At 38.8% G+C, this 16,301-nt stretch overlaps 2 protein-coding genes across 4 annotated transcripts in view; one reads left to right on the top strand and one right to left on the bottom strand.

The window, feature by feature from the left end:
- The first annotated feature begins 957 nt into the window (after window positions 1-957).
- LOC108431097 (LRP2 binding protein) lies at window positions 958-10,768 on the top strand. Of its 3 annotated transcripts, none has more exons than XM_037540524.1 (8): window positions 958-1,242; window positions 2,813-2,919; window positions 3,339-3,452; window positions 4,712-4,845; window positions 5,487-5,592; window positions 7,647-7,870; window positions 8,661-8,826; window positions 9,084-10,768. In XM_037540524.1, the coding sequence occupies exons 1-8, from the start codon at window positions 1,119-1,121 to the stop codon at window positions 9,147-9,149; spliced, it is 1,041 nt and encodes a 346-aa protein (XP_037396421.1). In that variant the 5' UTR covers window positions 958-1,118; the 3' UTR covers window positions 9,150-10,768. The 3 variants fall into 3 exon arrangements, with proteins under 3 accessions (XP_037396421.1, XP_037396420.1, XP_037396422.1); XM_037540523.1 differs by having other exon boundaries at window positions 2,810-2,919; XM_037540525.1 differs by having other exon boundaries at window positions 1,171-1,242; window positions 2,756-2,919.
- Window positions 10,769-10,909: 141 nt separating this feature from the next.
- The window catches only part of snx25 (sorting nexin 25), a 62,110-nt gene continuing 56,718 nt past the window's right edge, over window positions 10,910-16,301 (bottom strand). Inside the window, exons 18-19 of the mRNA XM_017704077.2 lie at window positions 15,079-15,179; window positions 10,910-11,404 (exon numbers count right to left, since the gene is read on the bottom strand). Of these exons, the coding sequence (XP_017559566.1) occupies window positions 11,339-11,404; window positions 15,079-15,179 (167 nt within the window). The 3' untranslated portion in view covers window positions 10,910-11,338. The remainder of the gene's footprint in view (window positions 11,405-15,078; window positions 15,180-16,301) is intronic.

The raw sequence follows: 16,301 nt of genomic DNA, 5'->3' as shown, positions 1-16,301 counted from the left end.
AACTCACAAATAAGATAAAAAGTAGAATTCTAATGTATCAAAAATACAGCTTTTACTAGTAGGAATGATATTTCAGCAGTAAGATTTCATTTCCCACAAGTAAGAATTTTCCTATTCATTTTAATGGAAGTGGCAATTATTACTAATTAAAATATAACGTGCTAATCCATTTTTCCAGGTCAAAACTGAAATGTAGACATTTTTACCGTTCTAAAAATATTAAAATATTAAAACAAAAACAGCCGCTGTACAGCTCTTGTACACGCTGCATTCTCAAAGCTTCTGTATGTGATAACTCCTAAAAGGCGTGAACGCTTTTCCATCAGCTGCGCTCGGACGGTAGAGGGCGCTTCCGAGCCCGAATCCATTTTTTTTTTCATTAAATTTTGCACAAATGATACACAGCCAAGGGGAGTGAGAGGAAAAATAAATAAACATCTAAATTAATAAACTGAGCAAAAATAAACGGAACAATGAAAAAAAACTAAGCTCTAAAAAATAATAATAAAATCAATAAAATAAAGGAGACAAGAAAGACAACACAATATCATAAAAGAGATTATTTACACTAAATGCCATCATCATGCCAACAGAACGCAGGTTCCAGGGATTTACATCTTTTTTGTTACAAAAGATAAAGATTTTAAATAATACTCTACATCTTTGATAAGGTGACAAAATAGGAGTCTGCTCTTTTGCAATTTACGGCATATAGTATTTTGCTAAAAAAATAATTATATCACTTAAAAAAATCACGTTTCATGTCATCATTTGTAAACCCATATAAAACACTTTCTAGATAAAGTTCAAGTTCACTATAAATAAAATCCAAGATGAAGCTACAGATTCAATCGTCCAGGGTGGCAAGCGGCGTAAACGTAGCGTGAATCAGCGTCGCCATGGAACCGGTTGCCAGGGAGACGGCTTTCGTGACGCAGTGAGCCACAGAAACTCGTCCCTCTGTTCTGTTCAGCAGCCTGCTGGGGTGAGGCGAGCAGATACGAAAGTTTAGTTGCAAAGTTCAGCTTTTTAAAGCTGCAGTACATTTAAGATCTTGTCAGCATCTTGAATCTCCACACAGAAAATATCAAGGTTTGTCCTGAATTCGTAAAGACTAGATGGGCTCCTCTGACCTGGGCTGGAAGTTCGAAACTCCGCAGAGACTGAGCACTGCTGCCAAACTGCTGAGTGCTGGTACTGAGGTTTACCATCGTGATCGAGCGGATGAGTTCAGTCAATCAGGTAGCTTAAAGCAGATCAGCTTGGTTACTGCTTATATATGCATTACATTTTAAGTCTTTATTATATTGGAGTTTACAATGTTCATTATTAGCACACCCAGAAGACACTGATGGTTCACTGTGAGTGTAGAGACAGGGAGAAACAAACGTTGTCTAGCTCAGTTAGATTATGTTAGCTGGCATACTTTGGTGAACAAAATGAATAATTGCTCTCCAGCAGAAGACTGAACCACAGCCCTTACAGTCTTTTCTAAAAAGATTGATCTCCATGTATAAGATTTATAAAGCCATCGTTAGAGGTGGAACATGGCAGATGGGTCCGTATGTGAATTCGGTTCCTCACTTTTGTAGCCATTCATCCATCCATCCATCCATCCATCCATCCATCCATCCATCCATCCATTATCTTCCGCTTCTCCGGGGTTCGGGTCGCGGGGGCAGCATCCTAAGCAATGAAGCCCAGACCTCCCTTTCCCCAGCCACTTCCACCAGCTCTCCAAGGGGGATTCCGAGGCGCTCCCAGGCCAGCTGGGCGATATAGTCGCGCCAGCGTGTCCTGGGTCTTCCCCGGGGTCTCCTCCCAGGAGAACTCGCCTGTGACACCTCCCGAGGGAGGCGTCCAGGAGGCATCCTAACCAGATGCCCGAACCACCTCAGCTGGCTCCTCTCGACGTGAAGAAGCAGTGGCTCTACTCCGAGTCCCTCCCGGATGACCGAACTTCTCACCCTATCTCAAAGAGAGAGTCCAGACACCCTGCGGAGGAAACTCATTTCAGCCGCTTGTATTCGCGATCTCGTTCTTTCGGTCATTACCCAAAGCTCATGACCATAGGTGAGGGTGGGAACGTAGATCGACCGGTAAATCGAGAGCCTTGCCTTATGGCTCAGCTCTTTCTTTACCACAACAGACCGGTAAAGAGCCCGCATCACTGCTGACCCAGCACCAATCCGCCTGTCAATCTCCTGCTCCCTTGTACCATCACTCGTGAACAAGACCCCGAGATACTTGAACTCCTCCACTTGAGGCAAGAGCCTATCCCCGACCCAGAGAGGGCTCTCCACCCTTTTCCGCCTGAGGTAGCCATATAGCTTTAATTGTATTAAAAGATAATAGACTTTTCATAGTAGTTACGGAATCATTTATAGTAGTAACTGAAAAATAAGTCTTAAAATGTAGAATGATATAGAGTTATAACCTGGTTCGAGGGACTTAACAGTGCAATGCTTTTCTAAAAGTAGGCCTCTATATGTTGCCTGAGTATGAATCATGGTATGCACTTTTTTGGGGGTCTTTTTTCATAAAATGACATTTGGATTATATATGATATAATATTTAGTGTCAAATAGAAGTACTTTTTTCAGACAATCAGACACGACTGAAGTCATATATTGATTAACTGTTAATAAAGTCTCATGGATTTTTGAAGAAAATGTTGATGATTATAGCCCTGGCTTTGTGAGTCTAGTGTAAGTTGACCTCTCTACGTCCTTTCATGACTCAAATTACTTTAAAGTTGCATCACTGTGGTAAATGGACATGTCTAACCAGACATGAGTGGATTCTCAAGCAGAAAGCTGTGCTGCACTGGTGGAGGAGGCTGAGAGGCCGCTGAAGAGCAGGGCAGAGACAGGAGACACGAAGGCCAGCTTCCTTCTTGGACAGCTCTACTATGAGGAGGTAATGGCATGTTTTCCTTTCAGCCCACCTTGAGCCTCAACCAACACCTGACTATGGTGTCCCCTGGCCTTACTCACAGCTCAACCATGTATCGTTTGTATTAATGGCTCTATAGAGTTGAAAAGTTGAAAGATAGCAACCTTGATTTTCAGCCGCACGTATATACCATAGGACAGAGTCATCATTTGTAGTCCACCACACCGTGATGATTTCTCTGCTCAAGTACACTAACTAAAGCTGACCATTAACCGATGAGTTGAATCAGATGCATTTAAACAGAAAAGCACCACACTGCGTTGGACTACAGCCCTTCAGGAGTTGAATTGACCCCTGCTGGAGATTAGATATTACACCACTTAACAGTTAATGCTGAACATCATAATTTATCTCCATTTGCAATAATTAGCCTTGTGCTGCAGGGTCGCTATACAGAAGCTAGGACCATGTTTGATGGCATTAAGGATGAAGAATCTCAAGCTCTCTACCAGCTGGCTGTAATGTACTACGATGGCCTTGGAACCACAGCAGATCCCGTGAGTTCTGTTTGAATTATTACATCCTATCAGTTTACAGTAGCATATAGTATTATATATTCCTGGCTGCTTCTTATGATCTCATTATAATAAAGGATTTGATATCTGTGATCTCAGCTTTAAAAACAGCATCCCACAGTAACTTCTCTTTTGAAATTTCCATGTCTGTGATATTATAACTTTAACTAAATTATTGTGGATTGTCTAAAATGCTCCTAACTATGGTAGTGCCCAGCCTCAAATGACTCATTGGTTTTATAAAATGCTGACAAAGTTCAATGTGATAAAATACACAACTGTTCCTTAAATATTTTGATTTATTTATATTAATAGTAACCATGATAAACACAATAAACAGTTCTTACACCATGCAAATTAGTAGGTTTTGGATACCAACCAAAATACAAATAATGAACAGCAAACTATCTTTTTAAAATTGACCACATTAACACAGAATTCAACTGATGTCTGTGGTAGTATGTACAGTACTGTGCAAGAGTCAGAGACCACTCTTCATTTGTTTAATTTTCAGTCAAAACAGCCATTAAGCACAAGTTATTCAGATAGTTCTGAGGAGAAAGTATACTGACATAAGGAAGGGAAAAGCCAAAAGAAAATGAAAATAAAACAATTAAACTTAAAGCTTTCATCTTTGAGGGAGAGAAGATAATCAAGAAGGTTTTCATGGCAAAACAAATCCACAGATGTTTCTGTCCATTATTCTACTATGAGAAGACAACCCAACACTGTGTGTCTCAAAGGATGTGTAACTGTCAGGAAGCTGCTGGTGTTCTCAGATCAATGGACTGACCATCCCAGAGTCCAGACCTCAGCATCAATGTGGTTGAGATTACTGGGATCGTCAGCAGCAGAAAATGCAACCAACTTTTGAGACTGAACTCTGGAGAATTCTTTGGAAAAAACATTCAGCAAGCCTCCTAAAAAGAATGAGAATTGTAATAAGGTCAAAAGGTGGACACATTAATTCTGAAATTAAAGGTTATATGATATTTAATATGTTATTTAGGCTTCTGATTCCTGTTAAGCATATGTCTTCTGCTTTTCTCCTGATGCATAAAACGAATAACTGATAACAATTGTCATTTGAAAGTCTCTGACATTTGCACAGTATATTTATAGTGTCTTCAAACATCCTTAAGCCAATGAGATTTTAATATGAAAGCCATAATAGAATAGTAATAGAAATAAAGTGCAATGCAATAATTACATCATCTCCTGTCATAATATGTCTGAAACAGAGCAAAGCAGTGGACTACATGAGAAGAGTGGCAGAGGTGGATGCAGGCACTCTGAGATACACTGCCTTATACAACTTGGGCAGGGCCTACCTGGAGGGGTACGGAGTTCAGGCCTCCAGTGCAGAGGCAGAGAGGTGAGCCAGGGGGTCAGAGCAACTCTGATTACTGATCAATCACACATCTACCCAGCTAACAGAGAATGTTACCAGAGCATTCAGCAAAAAGTTCCTGAAATGTACTAAAAAAAAAACCTGTTGTAATAATGGTTTGCATCACAACGTTATGAGAATGTTGCTCACACAACGTTCGCAGTTAGACAAAAACTAAAGTTATAGAAACTTTTATAATAATGTTCCTACAACTAAAAATAAAATCAATTTATGCAACATAAGAAAAATATTCTTTTCACACGCATGCGCAACACTGAATGAATGTAAGAGAATGTTTTCTAAACTTATGAGTGGGAGCACTTATCCTTCTGGGTCATGGAAGGTGCTGAAGCCTATCCCAGCGTTCGTCAGGCAGAAGGCAGGAAACACCCTGGACAGGTCACCAGTCCATTGCAGGGCAGCATTTATCTAAAGATTTGCTACTGAGTAACGTTTTTCTTTATTTATTTACTCTAATAAACAAATATAAGGCTTTTATTTACAGGATGAATTTCCATGGCTTTTTGGAATATGCCTACCAAAAGTAAAAAGCCCACACTGAACTGTGAGCATCGTTGAATTAAGGCATGGTTCTGAGCACGAGTAGCTTTTCTCCTTCACTGCAGGTACTGGCTTATGGCGGCAGATGATGGAAACCCCTATGCCAGCATCGAAGCTCAGTGCTCTCTCGGCATGTTCTATTCCAGCCCTGAAACTCAAGATCTCAAAAAGGTACCAGAGCGTTACACAGATATTTAACAACCCACTGACATTCCTACAAAGAAGGATGCCAACAAACATTTAGTGCACAGTGAGCATGTTGTTAGAGACTGTATCCAGCATAGAGACTGGGTAGATTGTTCAGTGAATTCCAGGGGTGGAAAATACTATATGATTAATTAATTATAAGTATTTTTGAAAGATTTGTACTTTGCTCAAATATTATCTCAAAGGCCATGAGCTTTAATAACATTTGTTTTGTTTTTTTTCCTCGCCTCTCATTTGAGTTTCCTCACATTTTATTAATATATTTATTTATTGTTGTATACATACAATCAAATTCATATCAGCTAAAATAAAGCTAATACGTTAATTGATCGTTGTGTAAAGACTAATAATTGCCACATGAGCAGTGTGTTGCTGCAGGAGAGAGACTGACAATATGCCTGCATGCCAAGTTATCATTAGTTTTTAGTGTATTTACATTTTCAGAACAGTTTTTTTTAAAGGTTTAGATAATGCAGACTTGCTGCTCTGATGTCTGGAGAGCGTGATCAGCTCATTTTCAGCATTAATGGAAAAACGAGAAACAGTTCTGACATTAACTGTTGAAACATGTTACTGCTGTCTGAACCAACCCTTGTATGCGCAAAATAGTAACTTCACAGGAGAAGGGAGAATCGAAGCTACTGAAGTTACTGAAACAAGAATTTTGGACAATTTTTGTTGGTCCATTCATCACAAAATTTTCACACAATGTAAAGGACAGCCAGTGTCTTAAAAAAATGACAAAAATCATTGCTGTCAGATTTTGTTCAAGTAGCAACAACTAACTTTATGGTTTTATATACTTTAATTTTGACATGTCATTTTGACTTTCACTCAACTCTATTTTCCACACTTCCAATTTTAATTGAATAAGATTTTCAAATAGCGCTCATGGTATCCAGTACACTTACAGTTGTGTGCAAAAGTTTGGGTCAAGTTATATGTTTTGTTGATTTTCTAAGTGAAAATAAGTTAGTGCCGAAAACACACTCCCACACATTGTAATACACAGTTGTTTTTTATTTGCTGAAATTATACTTAATATAAAATGTGGCCTGTGCAAAAGCTATGGCTTTTATTTTTTCCAATACATTAAACTTTCCAACAAGTTAAAATATATGTTGAAATACTTTAAAATATATAAGTTTATTCTATGTAGAGGATGAGTTAATTAAGAAAATCAGCAAAACATGTAATGTGACCAGGGACATTCAAATTTTTGTAAACCACTAAGCACAGTTTCAGAAGTAATGACATCAGAAAGAGCGACAACGTATCACTTCTGTACTGTTATTCTAAGTACCTTCACTTTCAAACAGGTGCCGAGCTTTATTTAGTGACATACATGTGACCTTAATGCTCCTGCAACCCATTTTCTATTTGTTTTAAACATGGTGTGAAGAGAGTATAAAGTGTTTTAGGTTATATTATTCTTACCTCTCTATTCATCTTCCCATCAGAACATGTTCTGTGTTTACTTATTTACGAACCTTTTTTTATTTATTGAACATTTAAAGTTTTATCATGATTATAGGTGATATGATACTAACCAGAGATGTTAAGGTGTAACATCATTATCTAGAGGCTTAAACTGTTTTTTTAATTTTTTGTATTTTTTTTCTTCCATTGTATAAAGCATTGTGATGCCACAATTAATACCACTATCAAAAGTTAAATTGCCAGTATTGTACATTTTAAATATATCATTTAAAATATAATCAAATTTCTGTTTAAGTATCTCCTTATTGTACGTTCAGAAACAGCCACACCACTTTGTTTCAGAGAAGCCTGTATTTCAGCAAGCGTTGCTTGTGGAGTTTTCGTAGCATCTTGCCAGAAATCTTTCTTAGTCTTCCTGATCTTGACTTGTTTCCACAGGACCACTGGTTCACAGGTTTAACACTTCTTTATCACAGTTTTAATAGTGCTGTTTGACATTCATAGTTCACATATTTGTGGTATTAGACATGTTAAACACTTTAAATACATACATACATAAATGTGTGTCTGTACCCTAGGCTATCTTCTGGCACTCGCAGGCATGTGGTAATGGCAGTTTGGACTCGCAGGGGGCGCTGGGGGTGATGTACCTGTATGGATATGGTGTATCTAAGGACCTGCAGGCTGCTCTGTACTGCCTGAAGGAGGCTGCAGAGAGGGGTAATGTCTATGCCCAGGGCCACCTTGCAGCCTACTACTACCACCTAAAACTCTACACTAAAGCAGCAGTTCTGGCGGAGAGGTACTGTGAAGCATTGCTTATTCTTATGTACACCCCTCACCAACACTAGATTAATCCTAGTAACATCCATCCATCCATCCATCCATTTTCTAAGCCACTTCTCCGTCAGGGTCGCGGGGGGTGCTGGAGCCTATATCCATCCTAGTAACATGTCGCAACTTATTCATTAATACCTATTTGTTATTATTATTATTTATGGAGGCCTCGCTAAGTACCTGTTTTTTTCAGATGCATGTTAACATGCATGGTATATCAGCTTTCTCTGTAGGCAAGTATGATCAGCATATGCATGCATCAGCATGACATAACAAACGACAGAAGATTTTCAGCCTTCCTGTGATAAAACGGAATGAGTACCTGAATTATGATTTCAGTATTAGAATACTTCACCTAGAGTAGTGCTTACACACCCATACACATCTCTAAATTGAAGATATGCAAATTCTGTCATTAGTGCTAAGCTTGTACTCGTTTTATTAGGCAAAGTGAGGCCAAATGTCAAATCCATAAGGCAGACATTGGTTATGTGAAATAAATTGTCATTCCTTTTGCAGTAGTATTTACTTGAGAGCTTAATTTTGTGCAGTGGTATAGAGTGATATAGAAGTTTTGCAATAAAAGCTACTTTTTCAGTTTGTTCACCGTCATTTTTGTGATTAAGACTGGCACAATTTAATCGATCCATAAATAACAAAGAGATAAAAGTTCTTTCTCAAAGTATTACTTATTGATTCTTTGGTAAAAAAAAAAAAGATTATAAAATCATAATGAAATAAATGTTTCATTGCAGGATCTGCCAATGTGAAGATATCAGTGCCATATCGAAGTGCACAGGCTGTTTTCATGAGTATATCAATAAAGGCATCACCACTGCTCTCTTCTATTATGCACGCTGTCTACAGCTGGGCCGAGGTGTTCCACAGAACAGAGAGAAAGCTCAGCACTATTACACAAAGGTATTCATTCAGGAGGAAAGCTAAAATATCTGCTTCTATATCTCTATGTAATGTTGACCCTGGAGAGTGCTGCTACAACATTCCGGCCAGCGTAACACAAGCAGCATGTATGGGCAGGTTCCCAGGCAGTTCTGTAGTCTGCAGTCCTGGTGCAGATGTATAATTTTACTGTAAATTGACATTGCAAAACACACAGTGTTTTGTGTGTGGTGGAAGTGCTGTGGTGCAATCATACTTGCGATTTTCTTTCCCTTCAGGCAGCGCTGATGAACCCAAAAGTGTGTAAAGGGCTACAGATGGACATCATTTATGGCAGGATTTAATGCATGTGCCCAGCGACGCTTCGGTCTCTGAAGACCTTTAGGAAAGCCACCACGCTGGAGTATCAGGAAGCGTATTTGTAACCATTCCATGTAATAACTTTATGTAGTTTTTAGAGCCGTTAACTTTCCAGACGTTCTTTTACCCCCACTGTACAATTTTCTGTTGGAGGTAATGACCGGGTTGGGCTTAGGGTTAAGAGTGTTGTTTTATTCTTAGTTCATTGCAAGCCCTATTTCATTTTCATGCAAAAGTAAATCATGCAACTTCTACAGTTTGTGGAGGCCACAGAACATCCTTACATGTCATCACAGCAAATAGAGCCATTTTATATACTATACAGTGAGCCTACTTGTGTCTTCTGAGGTTTTATTTGTAATGTTGATAATGGTAAAAATAGTGGTAAATCTTTAAGTTTTCTTTGTACTCTTTTGCCTTACATATATAACCCCATGGTGTGAAGTTAAATATAATTTTTAGGCCAAAAGTGTATCTTAAAACTATTGTAAAACAGTGTCTCAGGCTTCCAGCAGCAGATCTGTAACCACTTCATATAATAACTTTCTGCAAAGCTTTAACAGGGAATTCCAACAATTTTTGGTTTCAAAGTTCCTGCATAATTAAATTGTTAGGATACAAACCAAAGTCGTTCAGAGTGGTTTGATGTGAACTGCATAATTCTATAGAAACTAAGATATCTGACATATCTGAAGTGTTTAAAACCTCTATATTGTTAGAAATAGAAGTATTATGAAGGAATATTTTTCATTTATCAAGGTACAATGTAAATGCACTCTCAAGGGTACAACAGTGGTGTCCAGTTGTAGACCTTAAATAAGTTTTTCCAAAGTGAAAAGTACATATTTGTTCCTTTTCATAAACTGTTTTAAAACAGAACAACAAAGCAAAATGCCTGGAGACGAGGTGGACGAGATGAGGGACCAATACAACTTAGAAAATATAATTTCATGGTATTTTTAGGTATAATTTAGGTTATAATTATGTTCCCTGACTAAAGGTACTGAGACGTAACCTTGAGGGTGCCACCCCAGTGACAAGAGGGGTACTGCCCTAGTGACTGTTTCATAGCTTGTGTAAAAGCTCCCTCACAGAAAGCTATTACATGAACTTGTTATGAATACACATGAATACACCATTCACCATTGTAATGAAATCTAAGTTGGTAAGTTTCTCTACAATGAACTCGCATCAAACCAATCTGAAAAACTTTGTTCATATCTCAACCATTCAATTATGTAGAAAGTTGAAAAAGCATTGGAATTCCCCTTTAAACCGTGTGGACGTCTGGCTCCTATTACAACTGTTGTGAAAAATTCTGTAGACATCTCTGTAGAATGGGGCATTTCACATTCAACCCCTCTGCATGACTTTTTAATTATGCTGAAATTTTGGAAAATCTGTGGAATTCCCCTTTATCTACCAAGATGTTACATAGCCTATACATATTTTTTCAAATGCTTTCTCTGACAGAGCTTAGAATCTAATGTTCTACACTGTTAAGTTTTAGCAGAGGGTAATTGACAGTTCTCAATTTTAATGTCTTTACTTGCCCTCTAATGATTAAAACTGAAGAGTAACAGTTGTACTAATCAATAATAAAGACGAGTGACACTCATATTCCTTTTGCAATTTATTGCTTATAAATGCTCTAGTCTATTTTTGGTAAAAATAAGATCTATAATAATATCACAAATGAAATTGTCACAATAACTTTACATGACATATTGAACAATTAAAAGTCTTCAAAATGATCACAATATGTACTGTACTGTAGGTAGGGAAGTTTAAGAGGTCCACGTTTTCTTGCTTTTCTTTTTTTTTCTTTTTTTTTAAAGTGGGTACAACACTCATTCCACAACTATTCACATTTTTTGACCTTACCAGGTCTAACAAAAACCCAAAGACAAAAGAAAAAAAGAAACAAAAACAAATAAAACTTGGCTGGTTGGCAGTAGACCTGGTGTGTAGATACAATCCAGCAAGAGTAAGAACAGACAGAGAGGACAGAAATGTAATAGTGATGTCCGTGAAGCCCCCTAATACGAGTGCTACTAAGTCAAGTATTTTCGGATAAAGATGAAATAAAACAAATTCTTCCCAACACACTACAGTAAAAGAAAATACTCGAAGCCAGCGTGGCCCTTCCTTCACCGGACGAGTGTATGTGTGATCAGATCGGTTTCGCTTCTACACTCAACTCAGGGCAGAGTTCTTTGAGGAGCATCTCCAGAAGGATCTGTGGAAAGAGAGAAGTGATGTGAATACAGGGAATTTAAGAATGGAGGTGACTTGCACTCCTGTTTGCTGAGGCTCATTAAAGAGCCTGCATCCTCCATATTTGTTGTATTGTATTTTTCTCTGAGGTCCAGTAATTTTTTCCCAGTCATTTTCCATCCTCTCACTGTCACTAAGAATTAACCAGGCTGATATATGCAAAGGAGCTCTTTTCTGAATGGCTGCTGTGTATTGTGCCTCACTCAAAAAGCAGTCAGGGCTGAAAGGCTCCTTATAACTTCAGTACGAATGGGCTAAACTGCTGTAGGCTGAATAGGTGGATATTTGCAAATGTGTTGGTTTTTGTGAGATCATGAAAACTGTCTATACAAAATGAGCCGTTTCTGATGGCTTGGTTTCTGTAAGTGAATGGTACATTTGGAAACTTTAGCAATGCTTACATATTAGGGCTGGCGATACAACAATACTTATCATTATGATAAATTACATCATGATAAGAGAGCTCAATTAGACCTGTTTAACTAGATTCAGTGCAGCACAGTACGTGAATGGCTGAATACAAACGAGTGGATTGTAGATTGTGATGGTATTTTAAAGGTGGTGCTTTTCTGTTCCAACTTATCAGATCAAGATGCATCATGACATACCATGAATCATGAAAACTGAGTTATTGTGATGTTAAATTTTTCAACATCACCCAGCTCTATTACATACTACGCCAACTTTTATTATTTCACAAAAAAATGTGCAATATATAAGATGTCAGACTCAGAAAAACATCCTTCACATGTCTTTATAAAGGAAGCGGCGAGAGGAAAACTTGCTCGGAGACACATAAGATGGACGTCCGTCCCACCGCCGTCTTTTAAAGCTCAGAGCATAAACTTCATCTCTTCTGCAGACCAGCTTCTGCTCCGCCATGTTGAACGGTATAAACCTTTCGCTATGACGCGCCGCGCATGCGCAGAACGTTCTTACGTTCCGATTGGAGTGTAATCGGATTCAGGCGTTTACACGGATATTATTCTTCTGTTTAATGGATTATTTACGAGGTTTACCCACCTCGTTCAATCAGATAGAAATAGTATTCCAAATGGCCTCAATTCTGATTGAGGTGTTTACATGGACGTATTCTATTCCGATTGAACTATCAGTCGGATTATTAACGGATTATTAGGCTGTATGTAAACGTGGTTAGTGAGTAGCCACGTTTACCTGCTGTTTACAGTGCTGCAGCGCTGTGGTATGACACTACATGTCTTTAATGAAGTCCAACTTTGTGTCATTTATTTTTGTTTGCGCAGGACTGTGAAGTCCTATAGGCTGTGACTGAATACAACTTCAGCACAATTGAAGTTTTTAGTTTTTATTTTCTTTTGTTACACATATCTGAACTGAGACACAGTAGTATGTGACTACATGTCTTATATTTGAGACTACAGCTCCCTATTCTACACTGCTCAAAAAAATAAAGGGAACACTCAAATAACACATCCTAGATCTGAAAGAATGAAATATTCTCATTCAATACTTTGTTCTGTACAAAGTTGAATGTGCTGACAACAAAATAACACAAAAATCATCAATGGAAATCAAATTTATTAACCAATGGAGGCCTGGATTTGGAGTCACACACAAAATTAAAGTGGAAAAACACACTACAGGCTGATCCAACTTTGATGTAATGTCCTTAAAACAAGTCAAAATGAGGCTCAGTACTGTGTGTGACCTCCACGTGCCTGTATGACCTCCCTACAACGCCTGGGCTTGCTCCTGATGAGGTGGCAGATGGTCTCCTGAGGGATCTCCTCCCAGACCTGGACTAAAGCATCCGCCAACTCCTGGACAGTCTGTGGTGCAACGTGGCGTTGATGGATAGAGGGAGACATGATGTCCCAGATGTGCTCAATCGGATTCAGGTCTGGGGAACGGGTGGGCCGGTCCATAGCTTCAATGCCTTCATCTTGCAAGAACTGCTGACACACTCCAGCCACATGAGGTCTAGCATTGTCCTGCATTAGGAGGAACCCAGGGCTGTGCAGCCCTCCAAAGAAATGCCACCCCACACCATTACTGACCCACTGCCAAACCGGTCATGCTGAAGGATGTTGCAGGCAGCAGATCGCTCTCCACGGCGTCTCCAGACTCTGTCACGTCTGTCACATGTGCTCAGTGTGAACCTGCTTTCATCTGTGAAGAGCACAGGGCGCCAGTGGCGAATTTGCCAATCCTGGTGTTCTCTGGCAAATGCCAAGCATCCTGCACGGTGTTGGGCTGTGAGCACAACCCCCATCTGTGGACGTCGGGCCCTCATACCATCCTCACGGAGTCGGTTTCTAACCGTTTGTGCAGACACATGCACATTTGTGGCCTGCTGGAGGTCATTTTGCAGGGCTCTGGCAGTGCTCCTCCTGTTCCTCCTTGCACAAAGGCGGAGGTAGCGGTCCTGCTGCTGGGTTGTTGCCCTCCTGCGGCTTCCTCCACGTCTCCTGGTGTACTGGCCTGTCTTCTGGTAGCGCCTCCAACCTCTGGACACTACGCTGACAGACACAGCAAACCTTCTTGCCACAGCTCGCATTGATGTGCCATCTTGGATGAGCTGCACTACCTGAGCCACTTGTGTGGGTTGTAGAGTCCGTCTCATGCTACCACGAGTGTGAAAGCACCACCAACATTCAAAAGTGACCAAAACATCAGCCAGAAAGCAGAAAGGTACTGAGAAGTGGTCTGTGGTGCCCACCTGCAGAACCACTCCTTTATTGAGTGTGTCTTGCTAATCGCCAATGATTTCCACCTGTTGTCTATTCCATTTGCACAACAGCTGTGAAATTGATTGTCAATCAGTGTTGCTTCCTAAGTGGACAGTTTGATTTCACAGAAGTTTGATTTACTTGGAGTTATATTGTGTTGTTTAAGTGTTCCCTTTATTTTTTTGAGCAGTGTATTACAAATCCAATTTTGTGTTTTGTAGGTTCAGAATTTCTGCTTAGTATGTGAGTGAATAAAACTCTCTTACAGTTTTCTCTTGTCCCAGCAGTTTTTAAACATGAGTACATTTAGCATAAAATGTGTTCACCATTAATTTTAACATTTCACTTAAAAATACTTATTTTCTATTTTTCTATAACATATACACAGATAAAAAAAAAAACGTGATTAATCGCGATTAACTATATACGAAATTCTGAGATTAATTGCGATTACATTTATCAAACGTTTGACAGCCATTATATATATCACACACACACACACACACACACACACACACACACACACACACACATATATATGAGCCTTTTAATCTTAATTCCTGGCTGGTGTTTCAGTGGAAGCATCACTGACACTACCCCTGCATTACCACTAGATGTCACTACTAACAAAGCCAAAGAGCAGTGACAGTCTATTTACTCCAACACCACCACCACCACCACAAAAAAAAAAAAAAAAAAGACTCTTACAGGAAGGGAAAAAATGCTTACAACTGCATTGTTTTATGTAATGGAGTAACGGAAAATACCAAACCAAAACCACAAGTATAGTGCATCTAAATTTAGACGTCCTCATGAATACTCTACTTTCAATGAAGTGAAATAGCTCTAAATGAAAGGAGAAACGAGAATGGCAGCTGCAGATGAGGCAAATCAGTGAAGTTACATATAGGTTGGAGTGACTTACATAAAGGAGATGCTTGTTGGCACTGGCTTCCTGAAGTGCGTTGAAGATCTTAATGATTCCATACCTGGCGTTCTGCTGCCCCACTAGATTCTGTAGTTCGACTGATGAACAAAAAATAATGGAATACATTTTAACAAAAAAATGATTTTATACAGATAGTAGCTCATAGTAATACATTACTAATACAAGAATATCCAGTTGAATATTAATTAAACCAAGACAATAATACTGATGAAATAAAAAATATGAATATAAAAAGGAAGGATTTTAATTAACAGTTAAATATGAGAGACCCACTAAACCAAAGTTTGTTTACTGAGCTTAACTACATAATAAAAAGTGGAATTACACTGTTCAGAAACATAACAGCAGACAGAATTTACAGAGAGGATCTACATAAGGCCAGTGTCTACAGATCTACGATCATGTGCTTGAACACACACAGAGCAGACATTCTGTAAGGTATGCAGGTGCTAGAAAAGTTTTTCCATTACAGAAACATGCCACAGTCTCACTTTCACTCCTGTTTTGTTCAGTTATAATCATAAATCACATGAAAAGATGTAAATTAGAACTTGTGTTTTCCATCCAACATTACCAGTGGTTATAATATGGTACCATCAAAGTAAATGCACTTTTAAACTCAATATTCTGTGAAGCGTGACTCTTCCTCTGAGTTATGAAGTGCTTGCTATTGTTCACACTCATCCAGCACCACTGAAAATGAGGACTGGGTGCTAAGAGCTCTGAAGTGGAACACTATTACCCTCCGTCCTAAGAGCTTGAGACTGTATAATTGCCGCATACTTGTGTGTGTGTGTGTGTGTGTTTATATATATGCACATACATACATACATACATACATACATACATACATACATACACACACACAGGATGGAACAAAAACTATAAAGGGATGGTGACTTACACTAATAAACATTGAGAGGAAACCAGTATTCAGACACTTCTTTTTTTGTTGTTCTATCTGCTTCCAGTGCAAATATTCACTTCACACTTAAACACAGTGTTCATTCATAAGCATTAACAGATATATTTGTTGACAGGTAAAAAGAAAAAAAGTATTCAGACAACACAAATGAATAACATTAGCGCTTTGTTGCAAAGCCATTGCTGGTAAGCTTTGCGATGTCTACAATAAGATACACCATGGTTCAATTTTGGTCTTTTCTTCTAAGCAAACCATTTTCAATTCCTCAAGATGA

This window comes from Pygocentrus nattereri, chromosome 8 (genome assembly GCF_015220715.1).
Source record: "Pygocentrus nattereri isolate fPygNat1 chromosome 8, fPygNat1.pri, whole genome shotgun sequence".
In the NCBI taxonomy this organism is placed as follows: Eukaryota; Metazoa; Chordata; class Actinopteri; order Characiformes; family Serrasalmidae; genus Pygocentrus; species Pygocentrus nattereri.
The sequence above is the reverse complement of the archived record's forward strand: the minus strand, read 5'-3'. Positions and strand labels throughout refer to the sequence as shown.

Coding starts and splice junctions, on each gene's coding strand:
- LOC108431097 (XM_037540523.1), top strand. CDS start 1,119: ATGGGCTCCTCTGACCTGGGCTGGAAGTTCGAAACTCCGCAGAGACTG. Junction 2,920..3,338: donor GACAGCTCTACTATGAGGAG/GTAATGGCATGT, acceptor CTTGTGCTGCAG/GGTCGCTATACAGAAGCTAG. Junction 7,871..8,660: donor GCAGCAGTTCTGGCGGAGAG/GTACTGTGAAGC, acceptor GTTTCATTGCAG/GATCTGCCAATGTGAAGATA.